At 32.4% G+C, this 16,592-nt stretch overlaps 1 protein-coding gene and 1 pseudogene across 1 annotated transcript; both read right to left on the bottom strand.

The window, feature by feature from the left end:
* Positions 1–1,460: 1,460 nt before the first annotated feature.
* LOC116033322 lies at positions 1,461–7,506 on the bottom strand (annotated as a pseudogene).
* A 1,900-nt stretch (positions 7,507–9,406) lies between these two features.
* On the bottom strand, positions 9,407–12,018 carry LOC116033321. Its single transcript, XM_031276074.1, has 11 exons — positions 11,869–12,018; positions 11,722–11,788; positions 11,318–11,468; positions 11,123–11,247; positions 10,975–11,059; positions 10,741–10,873; positions 10,574–10,643; positions 10,359–10,489; positions 10,057–10,287; positions 9,797–9,966; positions 9,407–9,482 (listed from the first exon to the last, which is right to left on the bottom strand). The coding sequence occupies exons 1-11, from the start codon at positions 12,016–12,018 to the stop codon at positions 9,407–9,409; spliced, it is 1,389 nt and encodes a 462-aa protein (XP_031131934.1).
* Between the last annotated feature and the right edge of the window lie 4,574 nt (positions 12,019–16,592).

The following is a 16,592-nucleotide window of genomic DNA, read 5'->3' as shown; positions in this document are numbered from 1 at the left end:
AATGCACATAATTATATAGCTGAGGACACATAAACACATGTTTATGTGTGTGTATTATGAACATGAATCTTGTAACTTATAAAGTCAAATTATGTGTATTGAATCCTAGTCTAGGATTGTGTAAATCATGATCCAAAACACATTCATATTATAAATAGAATACCCTATTGAAGCACAAAGAGTCAACAAATGACTCCACTGAGGCTCAAACCTACTCCCTTCCACATGGGAGTGTACACTAGGTGCCGCTTGACCACAAGGCCTTTGGCTACCTATTACAGTTAACAATGTTTTTATTATACCTATTACAATTAGGGGGCGTTTGGTTCACGGAATCTTGGATTACCCCAGGTAATAGGATTACCTCCAGGAAGGTAATGTGAGATTTTGGGAATGTAAGATTACCTGATGTGTTTGGTTTGGATTGTGGAATATAATATTACTTTGTTTGGTTAAAGGTTATATTTTAGGTTATATGGGACAATTTAGTATAATGTCCATATATATATATATATATATATATATATATATATTTATTTATTTATTTATTTGTGTGTATTTTTATTTATTTATATATATGAATGTATTGATGCTTAATATTAAAAAAAATAAATATATAAATATACACTCATGTATATTTGATTATATAAACATATATTTATTTTATATATGTTATTGTGTTATTATTATTATTATTATTATACTAGTAGTTGCACCCGTGCGATGCACGGACATTTAATATATTCTAAAGATTAAAAGTAGTTTAAAAAAAGAGTATAATAGTATAAATAATGAATGAAAAACGATTACAATTTCAATTGTATTAGAGATTATTGAAGACTTGTTTGTAAACGACATTTTTAGTTGTAATTAAAATGGTAAATTGTCCTCGTATATCAAAATTTGTAATCCCCTACGACTATTTACTATTGAGACTGCTACAGACATTTGAACCATGATTAAAGATCGGCTTTCTCAAAAGCCAACCCACATGTGAAAGTGTTTGTCCTTGACTTTTATGTATTACCATGGCATATGATAACATCAACGAAAATTGTTTTCTTTAAAACTTGATAGGAAATTTTGAATCAGAAAGTGTTAACGACAATCAAGGAATTAAAAACATTATTCCTGCATTGGTTCGACACATTATTTGAGCTTCGAAAACATGATCATCCAACCTTGTAAGATGATCAATATTTCTCAAAAGCATGACATGTGACCCAACTTTTATAGTCAAAGAATGATTCGGTACTCCAAAACAACGTAAAGAATTTAACAAACCTCCAGTTGCATCATATTTGCAAACTGAATAACATGTGAAATATGTCCTACCCTCTGCATTATTCTTATCATTCATATAATCGTTGATGCTATCTACAACATCCAAATATAGATAATAATAACTTGTGAATTTAAAAAAAAATAGAAAATTAGTAAATACAAACATTAAAATTGTATTACACATTACTGAAAACTTCTTTGTATACGACATTTTTAGTCGTATTTACAGTATTCTCCTTTTCGCTACAAATAAGAATTTTTAATCCCTGGGGATTACTAACTCTTGACAGTGCTACATACATTTGCCCATGATTAAAAACCGGTCTTTTCAAGAACAAACCAACGTTTGTTAGTGTTTGACCTTGGCTTTTATTAATTGTCATGGCATATGATAACATCAAAGGAAATTGCTTTCTTTGGAACTTAAATGGCAATCTTGGATCTGAAGGTGTTAACGACATTCTTGGTATTAAGACCTTTGTTCCAGCATGTGTTTCGCACAAAATTTTTGCTTCCAATACATGATCCGCCAACCTTGTAAGAATAAGCCTTGTACCATTGCAAAGTCCTAATGAGTGATCAATATTTCTCAAGAGCATAACTGGTGATCCCACTTTTAGAGCTAGTGCATGATTTGGGGCACCTGAACATCGCAAGCCATTCAAAAATTCCGGAGTGTGCAAATCGGACAACATATCTGCATTGGAATCAGACTTACATATAGAATCACAGCTCAAATATGTCCTACCTTCACCTCTATTTTGCTCATTCATATATTCATTGATTTGATCAACGACATCCAAAGTTGGAGCCAAAATAGCACTATTCTTGAGACAGGTAAGATCATGGTTGCCATTACGAAACCCAGGGAATGTTGTATCAACAATTGTACCAATAGGATCATCATTATGTTTTACTAAAAATTGATCCGGAATAGTAATGTCCCAATCACCTTCGCTTGAAATACCAATATCTCCATCCCCAATATTAGCAATCCACTTTGCAAATTCTTCAATCTCTTGTAGTTCAGTGTTTGATTGTAAGCCCCTAAGTCGTAGATTCTTGGTTAACCTAAAAACCTTACAGCTCCTCCAAAGATATGAAGAATTTATACTTGCCCCAACAATATCTTGTCTCGTGCCCTTTGGTATTACAGGCAAAATTTGTCTAAAATCTCCACCAAAAACCACCGTTTTACCTCCAAAGGTCATATCATAACTATTAGCATTTTTGAAACGCAACAAATCCCTCATTGTCCTATCAAGAGCTTCAAAGCAGAATTTATGCATCATTGGAGCTTCATCCCATATTATCAACTTAGTTTGCACAATCAACTCTGCCAAACTACTACCTTGGTTGATGTTGCAAGTTGAATCTTCGTTAATTGATATGGGTATGGCAAATCTTGAATGCGCAGTTCTTCCTCCTGGTAACAACAGAGATGCAATTCCACTTGACGCTACATTGAGCACAATATCACCATTTGACCTTAATGCAGAAGAAAGTGCTCTCCACAAAAACGTTTTACCTGTTCCACCATATCCATATACAAAAAATAAACCTCCAGCATTCTTCTGTACATCAGAAATTACCTCATCATAGATTAACCGCTGTTCTTTTGTTAGTTGAGTAACTAAAACTTCATTTTCTTTCTTCAGAGCATCACGATCATATGATAATTCCTCCTGTACCAATCTGTTCGTTGTTAAACATATATTCTCAGGATCTGGATATGGCATTGATGGAAAATCTTTCAAACTTCTACCCATAGTGGTGAGCAGTTTCTCTATTTCTAAAAGTGCATAATTTTTTTTTTCTGCCTTTCATCCAAAATCAAATCTGTTTAGTAAAATAATTAGATGTATTAGTTACCTAATAGAAAAATAAAATTGTAAGTATGTGTTAAAAAACATTAAATAATGAAAACAATTAATACCTGAATTTAGGGATTGTTGTCGAATATTATATTGCGCATCATCAGACAGATGATTCCACACAACTTCCCAAACAACTTCTGGTTTTGCCATTGAGTTAGACATCAACAAAGTCACAAATAGCTTTCTCAAATTACTACCGGTGGCCCATTGATTTGCTTCTTCAATTGCTTGAATGTACTCTTTGTCATCATCCACTAAGCCTCTAGCGTAGCAGGCATCTCTAAAGGATTGGTATTCTTTACCATCAACTGTTAGAATATCAGAATACGAAGTCGGGCCACAAACTTTATTTAGGAGACATCTTAAGTAAAAAACTTCCCCTGTGCCCGGTGGAACATAGAATACTCTACCAATTGCAAACCCTCTTTTCCTTGGTTGCCATTTTCTAATATCTTTCTTCCATACAAATTTAGTTGGCATCTCAGCATATGTCAAACTTCTAGCTTCCTCATAGGTTTTGTTAGCCTCAAACCATTCCAAGAACATGCTTTGTAACACTATGGGCCTGTTCACTATATTGTCAACTGGATCATCATCTGAAAACAGAATTGTTTGTTGATTTGGCAAGTGGAAACTTAATCTCTCTACAGAGGGTGTTCTCAACTATATATCAAAACTAAACAAACGCCAAGCTGCTTCACATGGAGATATGTACCTACAGTCATAGTACATATTGATTTCATCAATGACTTTCGGACTATCTTGATCATTGTTGGTATTGTAAAATTCTACTGTAACTCGATCATGGCCCTTATTAACGTATTTGAACAGGTACTTGATTGATCGTGATTGATTGCACCACTCCACATTAATATGGGCCCTATACTTTAACAACAACTGCTTATTGTGTGGTACTACAAACCTATTATCGAGAGAAATCCCGTTTTTTAACACTTCACGACCATTGTCCCGTCGTCTATAAATTGGATATCCATCCTCATCAAAACTTGAACAACTAACAAACTTTTTAGGAAAATGTTTAGTACATTTACCGTTAGCCATACAAGGAGAGGTCGTCCGGGCTTTACCGCAAGGACCATGCATCATGAATTCTTCAACTACATTGTAGTATTCCAAGTCAGTTTCTCTATCTGGTATCTCAGCTGAAATAATGTTGTCCAATCTCAAAACCCCATTATCGGCATTTACTTTCTCTAGAAACAGAAGAATATGAGCATGCGGTAGACCTCTTTTTTGAAACTCTATGGTATATATCACTGTAATATTTAAGAAAGGGAAATTTTTAAAAAACAAATTAGAATATGTTAGAAAATATTAAAACTAAATTTACATTCTCAATAAGGTTAAAGTAAAAAATCACCTCCAGACACGGATCCAAACAATTTGTTTTTGCGGCAATCAGCAATAAGAGCGTCCAATTTAATTTTAAAAAGTCTACAAATAATATCTGGACGATCTTGAGCCTTTAAACCACCATCTTTCAAAAACCGCTGCACCTCAGGCCATTTTGGGTTGCATGTGAATGTAATAAACAAATCCGGATATCCAATCCATCGACAAATAGCCATTGCATCTTGGTAGTTTTGAATCATATACCTAGTGCCACCAGTAAAGCTGGAAGGTAAAATAATTCGTCTTCCTTGGGTATTTGGGTCAACTTCTCCATGGGTCAAAGCATCTGTGAGACAATTATATGTTTCACACCTTAAACTCTTTTGGTGGCTCCTAATGTAAATTAGTCTTGCTGATTCCACCATTGTGTAGCCATCCACAAGAAACTGTTGGAATAACCTCTTAGAATGCAACAAAGTTGAAACCTCAGTACTTCGTGAATGGATACGGTATGCCAAATATTCTCTTTGACTAATCCGTTGCCGTCCACCATCAGTCTTCGTTTTATGATCCGAAAATGGGATGTCTTCCCTAAAACCGTCTTCCCCATAAGGAAACAATAGCGGATATTGTAGAGGCATGTACGTAGGATTTAGTTGACTTATTCTTTGTAATTGCCCAGTCCTTGTTTCAACCAAGATGTCACACTCTCCAATACTGGTATCAAGATCCCCAACAATTAATGCAGCCACTTCTGAAACTTGAGGCAAGTTGTAAGTTCTTGCATCTTTAGCTCTCTTGCCAATCAATTTAATCTTGACTTCAGCACATGGGTTCTTTTGTAACTCAGACCTTGCCATACGAAACGATTGAACTAAAACATTATGTTGATCCAACTCTTTTTGAATATCTTTTACTATTTCCACATGAATGTCATTTTCGTCAGCAGTCGGTCTATGATAATAGAAATAAGCAAGAAGTTAATATAAACAATATATATTCTTTACTTGTATAAAGAAATATAAAGAAATGCAATAAAGAAGATATAAATACCTGACAGATTTGAGACGGTTTGTAAGCTCATTATTGGTATCATATATGTATAATTGTGCAAAATGTGGTGCTTTTCCTTCTACAGGCAGTAGACTACCCATGTAGTGGAAATTTTGTCCATTCATTCTGAAGATTGGTGGTCCACGACCTTTGTTCACTGTCTTGTCGATTCTACCACCCATAGATGTGAAGCAAAACATATTGTTGTACGTCCTAATGTTTTGCAAGAATTGCTTTGTTTTCTCCCCTTGTCCAAAAAACAATTCATATATACCTTTGGGTGGCAACTTTGATTTTGGCAAAGTAATCTTCCCACTATTGCAACACATGGAGTATTTAGGAATTCCTCTAGTGACAGTTTTGTTTAGTCTCTCTTCAAACCAAAACAATGCTCCACAATGTTGACATGAGTGGTCGGCATCTCCAAAATCAGAATATTGAACTACATAATGAACAAATAATTAGTACAGAATTGTACTTTTGTCATATTAAGAATGATATGAAACACTTACCAGAAATCAATTGTTCTTGTATAGCTATTGTCTTGTTTGTAGATTCTTCTTCAGAAGATGTAAGCAAATCTCTAGACATGGTATTACATTCTGTGACATTATTAACACGTCTTTTGCACCTTTTATTTTCATGTGTTTGCATGGGACCTGCCATTTTTATATTTTGGATACAAAAAAAAAAGTCAAACACCAAAAATTAATGTATTGGTAAAATGTAATTGAATTGTAAAAAAAAAAAAAAAGAAATACAAAATTTACCAGTGGATAAATCCTTCAATGGTTGCCTGTTTTTTGTATGTTCCCTAACTATTGTGCCATCTACATTAGTGGAAACATAATGAAAAGTTGGTAAAAATAAATTGTCAATCTAAATAAGAAATTAGCATTTAATTAAATTTCCAAGAATACAAAAAAAGAATGTACCGTTTAAAACACAGCTAGTATTGGTGTTTAAGCCATTGGATAACCCTCTTAATAAAAATTCGTTGGATTTCTTTGATGTAGTGATTTGTGTGTTGTTATACCTACTCATATGTATACTATAACCAGTTTGATGCACTGCAAAAAAAAAAAAAAACCCAAAATTAGTCTAATAAACTAAACATTAATTTTAACAACTAAATGGATAGTAATTATTAATGAGATGTTACTATAACGAACTTGTATACTAAAAATTTGAAAATATGTGGTAATACAGTTTGATAGTTATATTTACCTTCAGTAAGTGCACTAATTGGTGTATTATTTGTAGAATAATTACCAACTCCATTGCTGTTTCTCAGGATAGCATTATTACCAATTGGTGAGATATCATTCCAAACATTTGATAAGAGGGTATTTTCATCATTTTCTGCAATTAACGAACAACATGAATATAAAACAATATTCTTTATTTAAAAAGAATGCACAATATTCTTTTTTTTTTAAAGGAACAAAAATAAAATAATAACATTTTTATAAAAATAAAGGTATACGTAATAAATATAAACTATCATTTATATGATATATGTTAACATAATATGGAACACAACAAATTTGTAATTAGGAATTTATATTCAGATTAAAAGCAAGTGTATGATATAACAACAACAAAAAAATATAAAAGATAATATGATGCAAATTCATCATATACCTATAACTAAATTCAGGCCCACATAAAAAATAATATAGTGCACAAATGTAGGCCCAAGATTACATACATTCAGCAGCCCACGACCCGACCCATCTTTGGCCATATAAAAGAAATCTCAGCCTCTTCTCCACCTAAATTGGTTGTTCTTCTACGCTGGTAACATTCAGCGACAACTACCGCTCGATCTGTCCTAGAGAATCCCTTCAATCCTACCCTCTGTTTTCAAATATGTAGTTATTCCTCTAAATCCACAGTCTTTGTCAACTCGATTTGCTTCTACTACTTCATAATCCATTCATAGATTAGTTCTAAAAGTTGTGGAAGTTTTTGACCTTCAATTTCGACTACGGTCCTACGATTTCGCCGATCTCATTTTTTGCACCGTAAACCTAGAGTGAAAGGTTCTTGAGGCACGGATTATATGTCATGTACGGAACTATTCAAGCAGCAACAGGCAAATACTGTATAGCTAAGTCTACTTCCCTAAACCCTAATTCTTATCAGTTCATTGTGTTTGAAATTGAAGATTTTGAAATTAGTTAATGTATTTGTTATTAGATTTCGAAATTAGTTACTATATTTGTTATTAGTAAATGTTTTCGCTACACATAAATACGTTTTTACTAATTTTTTATTTTTTTAAAATTCAGGAGGAAAAAGTTGATATATAGATATGTAGACAGTATTGAAGAGACAATTGTAGCATAGATGAATCGTTGAGGAGATAACTTAAGGCAAAAAAACGGTAAGCTACAATTTCATAGGCAGAAATTTGTGAATGTTGTTTGTTTACCTTTGTTGTAGCTTATTTGCTTCCTCTTCCTCCCTATAATTGTAGAACCCAGAATTTTCTTCATAGCTTAGTTTTTGAGCACACATGAATGAAGTGAGTTGTGACTGTAGTGTAGTCAGAAATGAAATGAGTTAAAATCTGGATGTTTATATTACAGCAGCATTAATGATTGGGCTAATATAAGCATGAGTGTAATTATTACCAAGACTATTCAGTTTTTCATTGAAATGAACAATTACAACTACTCATGATGTTATGTAATAAACTTGTTCACTACTATTTTTTTTTTACAGTTTATAGTAGTTTTACATGGATTTGAATCATTTTGTTTTCTATTATGTGAAAATCTGTGCAAATGATTAAAGGATAACCATGTGGCCTATGTTAATTTCATTGTGATTGGTATATTTTAAATTTTGAGTACCCTATACCTATTTTGAAATAAGGATGATGGTATCCTTTTTTCCATGTAAATGAGTAACCTGTTAGAGTAATTTAATTTTTTTACAGTGATAGATTTGGAGATGTATCATCTGTATGTCAGACATTTGCTGGTAGATTTTGGCAAATGATGAACTAAATTGTGATGCCCTAAATAATTCTTTGAAATTGATTTGTAATTTGTATTTTGTACAGTGTATTGCAACAACATTCATTTTGGACTGAATTATTTAAAATTTTTTTTTTTTTGTGAAACTTAAAAATTGACAATTTGAAACAGGTTTAGAAGCTCTCTATTTCTGAAGTCTATTTATTTTGAAGTCTCTGTACGGCTAAATTAAATGGACTGGCTACAAACCTTGTTATTTCTAATTGTCAATGTTTGCATAAGATCAAGTGTTGATACTTTGTAACTTGGCACCTCCAAAAGTTGATTTTTTTTTTTTTGTTATGTGATAGGTTGAAAGCTTATCTTGTAGATAATTGAATAACTTGTATAAAAAGGTTTTACAGATTTGTTTATACATTGTAAATAAAATAGCAATACTTAGGAACTACTGTTTCTAATCCCAATGTTGCTTGACAGCTGCCTTTGCTTGTACTCCTTAGTAGAATTTGGCTTACACTTCTCCTTGCATATACAGTTGAATAAAAAAAAAATAGGAACTAATAATAGATACTTAAGTGAAAACAAAGGACCTAACTTGTCAGAGTTCAAAGTGTTGATACTTTGTAACTTGGCACCTCCAAAAGTTGATTTTTTTTTTGAGATAGCTTGAAAGCTTATCTGATATGTTATATATGATTACTTTGAGGTGTGTTATTGCATAACTGTAATTAGGGAGTTAAAACTTGTAGATTATCATTGCAATATTTTTTTTTTACAAATTGTACAGAAATTGTATAAAAAGGTTTTACAAATTTGCTTATACATTCTAAATAAAATATCACTACTTAGGCACTACGTTGCTTTCCAAATGTTGCTTGTTAGCTGCCTTTGCTTGTACTCCTTAGTAGATGTAGGCTTACACTTCTCCCTGCATATAGAGTTTAATACAAAAAAAAAAAAAAAGACACATAGAAACTAAAAATAGATAGTTAAGTGAAAAGAAAAGACTTAATTTAAAAAAGCAGTAACTTAGTGTTTCACCATTAAGATGGTTACAAAAAGGATAAACAAAAGCAGTAACTTAGTGTTTCACCATTAAGATGGTGACAAAAAGGATAAACCATAGTCAAAAAATTAAAATAAGTAGCACTGGCACTGACAATGTGCTATTCAATCACAAATTGTCCATAGGATGATTGGTTCAAAATAAGCTAGAACTTCTAGTCTTAAAAGGCAGATTACAACTTCTCCTGTTTGATGCTAGCCAACTTGGACTTTTTCAATTTGTTTGATGAAGAATACTGGTCCATTAGGCATCTCTTGACAGTATCACAGTCTTCAGACTCAGTAAAGTTGTTCTTCATCTGCCTTGCATTGCCTGGACTATTGACCTCATCCTCCCTTGAAGCTTCCTGTGAATTAAACATAGATCAAGCAAAGAATAAGTAGCATTAAAATAAAAGGAAGGTAATAACAGAAAAATAGAATAGTTGTCTTGCTACCAAATCTGATTCTTCATCATCATCATCCTCTTCAATCATCATAGACATTAGGTCCTTTTCTGGCTGGTCATTAAAACTTGTACAGTAGGTAGAAACTAATTCTTCATCCCTTAAGACTTGCATAACATTGAAAGCTGAAGTTGGACCTCTGCGTTTTTCCATTTTCAGTGATATTTTGAAAATCATTTGCATGCCAATAAGTGACTCTATTTCAGGTGGAATGGCACTCTCCTAAAAAAAACATTACTTAGACTTAGTAACTTAGACATTAGGCTAGGAATACAATTTCAAAAGTAATGTACCTTCTGGAATTTTTCAAACAAAACAGCTGCTGGGATTCCCACTATTTCGGCAACTTCCCTATCCCATAAAACGAAGGGAGCATTTCCAGTCCTGTCAAGAACCCTGAGTACTACCTTGTACCTCACTGTACCTTCTTGAAATTGGTTGTTACATTTAGAACAAATCAACCAATTTTTTTCTTCTTCCAGTTTTTTGTTACATCCTAGAGACATACATGATATGTAATACCATTCACCAGAACCTTCAATCCCTAAAATTTCAGCTGGAACATAGTAATCACCATTCTAAAACATATGAAATGTAAGAATGAGTCAGTATGTTGTAGGTTGAAATTTATTTTGTTGGTGTAAAAGATAATGAAAAAGAAATAATGTACTTCACCTCTTTTTGATCTAACAAATCAGAAATAGTTGTAACCACCTTAGAACCACTTGTGAAATCACCAATACCTTCTGATTGAGACAATACTGTTGCAGTACTTATACTGCGAACAGGACTTTGACCAGACACTAACCTGCACAAAGTAAATTTCAGTATATACAAAAAAGTGGGGAGCATTATTTGATTCCTTGGAATTAGAAACAGTATTCAAATGGTTAGGCTTTGTTTACTTACTTGGATTTGAACTCCAGAAATTCAGCAAAAGACTCATTGCAATGCAATTTTGTTGCATCATATGAACTGGTGATCCTCACTTCACCTAAAAGCAAAAATATAGTTTTTTAGATATTGAAATGTAAATAGCACAAAAGTGAATACTTACCATTCACAATTTTAGCACGACACAACTGGAGAACAACTATAAGTGGTTCTTTCAAATCAGCATTGTAGAAAGGAATCATGGTAGCAACATGATCATCCCATACTGTGCATTTTAAAGTATTTTGCCTGTATAAAAGTTAATTAGGAATATAATAAAGGATTTAGAGAATGAATTGATAGATTGGTTGATACTTACTCAGTGTCAGCAATAACGAAGTCCATGAGTCTAGATGATTTTCCAGCAATGATCTTATCAAGAGGAGCATATATCGCAACCACTCTGCCGATTACATCTTTAAAAACAGAGCATATATATATCACTAAAGACATAACAACAAAGAATAGTTCTGTAAATAGATAGGCAGAAGTATAATATTTCAGAATTCATAGTAGTTACCGAACAACTCCTTTTCATTGACTTGAGCAGGATCTTTCAAAGATTGAAAACTCTTTAAGCGAAACATATGCTTAGGAAAACCTTAGATTTTATCGGTTTCACCTCAGTTTTGTAGTTGAACTTTATAAGAAAGGGGTGTTCAGTAGTTTTATATGTTAAATAGTTAGTCACAACCAGAAAATTCTTAATTGAATACAACTTGCCCTCAGAGAATATATCTCTGTATTTCGCCACATCATTCTTAAGGATATTGGCATGAATATATGCTCCCTGGAATAGAATACAAAATATTTCAGGGAAAAAATTGTGAAACAGATTTTGTAATCAGGGTGGTAAAAAAAATACTTTACCTCAACATCACGGAGCAACAATTCCATGCTCTTACTGGTTTGACCTCCTCTCAACTCAGGTATTTGATATGTTCTTACCAATCTAACTCTTATTGCTCTATTTCTGTGCATAGGACTAAGATCTTTGAGTGAAACATACTGAGAAGGCATCTTGTATTGCCTAACAAAGCTTTTTTAGATGTTTTCAGGACTTTAAGAAGTATGGAGTTGTGCAGATGGGTTGTAAAAGTACTCAAGAGCAACCAAGGTTTATATAGAAGATAACTGTATCTTCATATGATCTTCATCAACGTAATTCTTCTTGGAATTATGAAAGGTTGCAAAACGGTTCGGATTCCAATAGATATCACAGCAGCTGTTATGATGAGCTTAATTTAAAATATTTCATGTTTCTTACGAAAGGTTGCAACCTTTCCATGTATTAAGTATTGAAGAAAAAAATTGCCTACTTAAATTTGATCTGATTTATTTTGGACAGTTGCACATTTAATATGTACATGACGTTTGGTTTTCAATGTGATAATTACTGTCTGTATTCACACTATCGCCGATTAGTATATTTATTGGTAATGAACAAAATATTATCAAATTTGAAATCTATCATTTAATAATGGCTGCCAAAACTCATAAATATATGTTAAACAATGTGAGAATCATTGAATACAAATGGATTCCATGTAGTAATGCAAAACGACGTAGTTTTGTGTTGGAGGGAAATTGGCTCCAAGAAGTTGTTGCTTTAATATAATGATAGATTATTATTATTATTATTATTATTATTATTATATAAGGATTAGTTAACAAGGGCAAAGTTGGAATAATCCAAGGTAATCTTAGATTACTTAAAAAAACGGGGGTAATCACATTACCTTGAAACATTACCGCCACATCAGCTTTGAGGTAATATAACATTACCACGTAATCTCATAGTTTGAAACAAACAAGGTAATATAACATTACCAGACTCAGATTACCTAGGTAATCTCAGATGACCCGAACCAAACGGTCCCTTAACATTTTATGTACTTGTAGTTAACATATTATGTACATGCAGTTAATACATTATAATATAATTTATGTACCTATTACAATTAACATTTTATGTACTTGTAGTTAACATATTATGTACATGCAGTTAATACATTATGTACATATTATAATCAACGTATTATATACCTATATTTAACATATTAGTTACATTCTATTAATAAATTATATACATATTACGATTTATATCATGTACCTTTAATTTATTTATAAGTATATAAGTTTTTAACTAAATATGCATAATATATATGTTAACCATAGATACATAACTTAAATGTTATTTTCGATCAGAATTCACAATGCAAAGTGGACTCTATTCTATAGTATAGTTCACCTAAATATTTTGTTCCCTTTTTTAATTCCTTTTTGTAATTATTATTTATATACGATGACAATTTTAGGTTTAGAATATGTACTCTCTGATGCCAATATAATCGCTACATATATTCACCGGTGGCATTATTTAGAAAAGAAAAGTTCTATATTAAGTATTACTGAAGTCCACTATGGGTTATTAAAAATTTTACTTGGTACTTAAATACAAAAATAAATGATATAATAAATAAAAATCAACCAAAAATGGTTGGTTTGACTGGGAAAGATTGAGCATAACATGACTTGCTTGATAATTGTATTTTTGGGGGCTCACTTTTTTTTCTTTTTCTTTTTCTTTTTCCTTATCTTTCTCCCAATCAATACAAAACAAATCTCATGAAATTAATATAAATAGATGACGTGGCCTCTTCCGTTTAACCCGAGGTATAATGTTTGAATTAAATTTTAATTGGCACAAACAGAATTATTAGTCTCGATTTGTGGGTCAAATAAAATACAAAACACTTAATAAGAATTTATACTCTTTCTTTTCAAAAGATTGAATCCAAACTCCAAGGGTTTCTCCACATCTGGGAAGATGTAAATCATGATAACTTAGCTAAACACAGAGGCTAAACTTTTGCTTACTGCGCACAAGGAGTCCCCTCACTTTGAAAGGTTGCTCCCACAATGCCGCTGAAGAAGAATTTATACTCTTGAACATACAATTAGGGTGTGTACTTGTTTAGTTCATGGGTTTAGCTATCGAGAATGAGAATCAAAGTCATTGTTATTGTTTGGTTGATAGGTTTTTAAAACACTACTATGATATTTGATTACCCCTTAATTAGAAAACTCATTCCCTAATAAATTAAAATAAGGGTTTCATTCCATTATTTCATCTCCTAATTATGTTTTTATTTTTTGTTTATACTAGTGCTTTGGATGTCATTATATTAGAATAAATTGTCTTGATTGTTAGTTCTTGTATTTTCAAAACCTTTATTCCCAGCATACATAACCAAACATCATTCAAATTTCATCCTACTACCAAACATACAGAATACTTTCACCAAAACTCATTAAACTTACCAAGTATTTGATTTCGTTTCCGATTTCTATGTGCGAACCAATTCCAAATCAAAATTCCTTGTAAAGTTGCAATAATACATTGGAAAAATGGATTGAGCATAGTGGTGGTGAGGGTGTGGATTTGCTGAAAGGCTCACGTGATGGTGGAACCAATATAATGTGAAAGGAGTTGGTCTGATCATCATGATGATTGAGCTACTATACATATATAGAGATGATGATCTCTTGAATGGGACGCTAGCTATTTGTCAATGTCCTCCCAAAGGGTGGTAGAAGCTAGGTCCACCATTTTCTCAACTCCATTCCTTCAAAGTAGCTATTACTAAAGATTGGAATGATCCCATTCCCAAACATGATATGTGGTAATATTACACTACTTTGATAAAGCAAAAGACCCATCACTCTTCACCATTCTAATTTTTCCCTACATGTGGGGATAAAGATTACTAATTTTCCATTACTCTCAACATATCATAATCAACTCAGCCTAACTCACATTACAAAGTTTTAAATGTTATATCAATTTAACAAAGGTTTTCCGACATTTTGCGTGTTCTGCTCGACCGTGACACCGCAGGTGGCGATAACGTAACTTTCTTGTTCTTTATTTGGGACCTGGGGTCCCTTCCATCCACCCAAAAAATAATAATAATAATAATAACAAAGTTTTTGTTGTATTAAAACATATATACTAACTACTAGTTAGGTTTTGGACTTAGGAGTGCTAGGATTAAATACTACATTATATTGATTAAAGATCAAAAGTAACAAGTTCTATGTAATAAGAGAAAGCAACATAAGTTTTCAATGGATTGGACTAAGGACTTTCTTTGTATTAATATTACAAAGGGGAGAAGAATTTGATTTTACGAGTGTTCTTCAATTCCTTATGGAATTTAGAAGAATTTGATTTTACAAGTGTTTTTTCGGATAGAATTCGACCAAGTATGTAACACACAAAAACCTTTGATTCCAGGCCATTGCCTAGTTGGGTACCAAGACCCTCTATTTATACCTAGCATACTTTTGATTTCAAGCTACAACAAATAAGAATGGAGAATCTGGCACGATACAGATGATATGCCCTAAAATGTCTATGCGACATTCTCTGATGATTTTGAGCTAATAAGATTTTTGTCATAATAGCACTACAAATGTATGCTATTGGATTCCTAGCTAATAGGTCTGACAAAAAAAATGAACATACGCCCAATGATAGGTTTCGTTGTTGTATTATACGTAACAATAACTTTATTTAATTTTCAATAAAGATTCGATCACAATGAAATACATTTAATAATGTGTCCGCAATGGTGAAAATAGATCTTTGCATCACAGAGACACATACCCAAAGAAATTTAAATATTAGTTGGATGCATGAATTGCAAAAAGATGGATATGATGTTGGCTCCATGGTGTTATTATGAATTGAAGCTATAACGTAACAACTAACAAGACTTTTGGTTGTACACACGTACGCTTGGCTTCACCTGATGCATGTTAGTAGGTCCCCAACCACGCAACATTAACCCTCCGATCCCTCACATATATACTCACCACATGCAATATCTCAGAACCCATGTTATTGATTCCATCTCTTTTTTTTTTTTTTTTCTTTCTATATTTTTTTTAATTAAATTAGATATATATTTTCCATCTCCAACACATTTCTCTACTAATCATCATTAGTATTATAATACGCATGCACAGTACAGTGCACTTGTTCTTCGATCTCTCCTCTTTTAAAATCACCATTCATAGTACAACTACTGCCAATCACCCATTTTAATACTCACACTAAAGCCAACAAGGAGTTGACTCAATTAATTGAGATTCATTGCTGTGGGAATCCTTCCATTTCCAACTACTTGAGTGGTCAAAATTGAGTTTTTTTTTTTTTTTTTGAAATGACGAGAGAAAAACCACAACCCTTTAGGTGTAGGTAAATTTCGCCTTGTGACTCTAGTTGGCAAAGAACTACAAGGAAGTAAATCAATCTAGATTACCTATAGCTGACCAGCTCAAACCAAGGGAACAAATATTCAAACTCGGTGACTTTATGATTACAAGTGTGAATCTCTTGTCATCTTGGTTGAGTTACCCAAATCGAGAATATAGTTTTGTTCATATTACCAACCAATTGCGTTTTTCAGCAGGGATCACTTTCAATTTTGTTATTATCAATCATTATTACTACTTAATTAAAGTTGGAAGAGTATCCCTAAATGATAAAAGATGAACGGCTTAATAGTATTAAAGTAGTGTACGAG

Source organism: Ipomoea triloba, chromosome 10, assembly GCF_003576645.1.
Source record: "Ipomoea triloba cultivar NCNSP0323 chromosome 10, ASM357664v1".
Taxonomy (NCBI): Eukaryota; Viridiplantae; Streptophyta; class Magnoliopsida; order Solanales; family Convolvulaceae; genus Ipomoea; species Ipomoea triloba.
The sequence above is the reverse complement of the archived record's forward strand: the minus strand, read 5'-3'. Positions and strand labels throughout refer to the sequence as shown.

Bases quoted from the DNA above. Each gene is read 5' to 3' on its own strand.
- LOC116033321 (XM_031276074.1), bottom strand. From the start codon at position 12,018: ATGCCTTCTCAGTATGTTTCACTCAAAGATCTTAGTCCTATGCACAGA. The intron at 11,060-11,122 runs GTAAGTATTCAC...TTTTGCTTTTAG, and splicing joins TCGTGCTAAAATTGTGAATG to GTGAAGTGAGGATCACCAGT. The intron at 9,967-10,056 runs GTAGCAAGACAA...TTTAATTCACAG, and splicing joins ATGATGAAGAATCAGATTTG to GAAGCTTCAAGGGAGGATGA.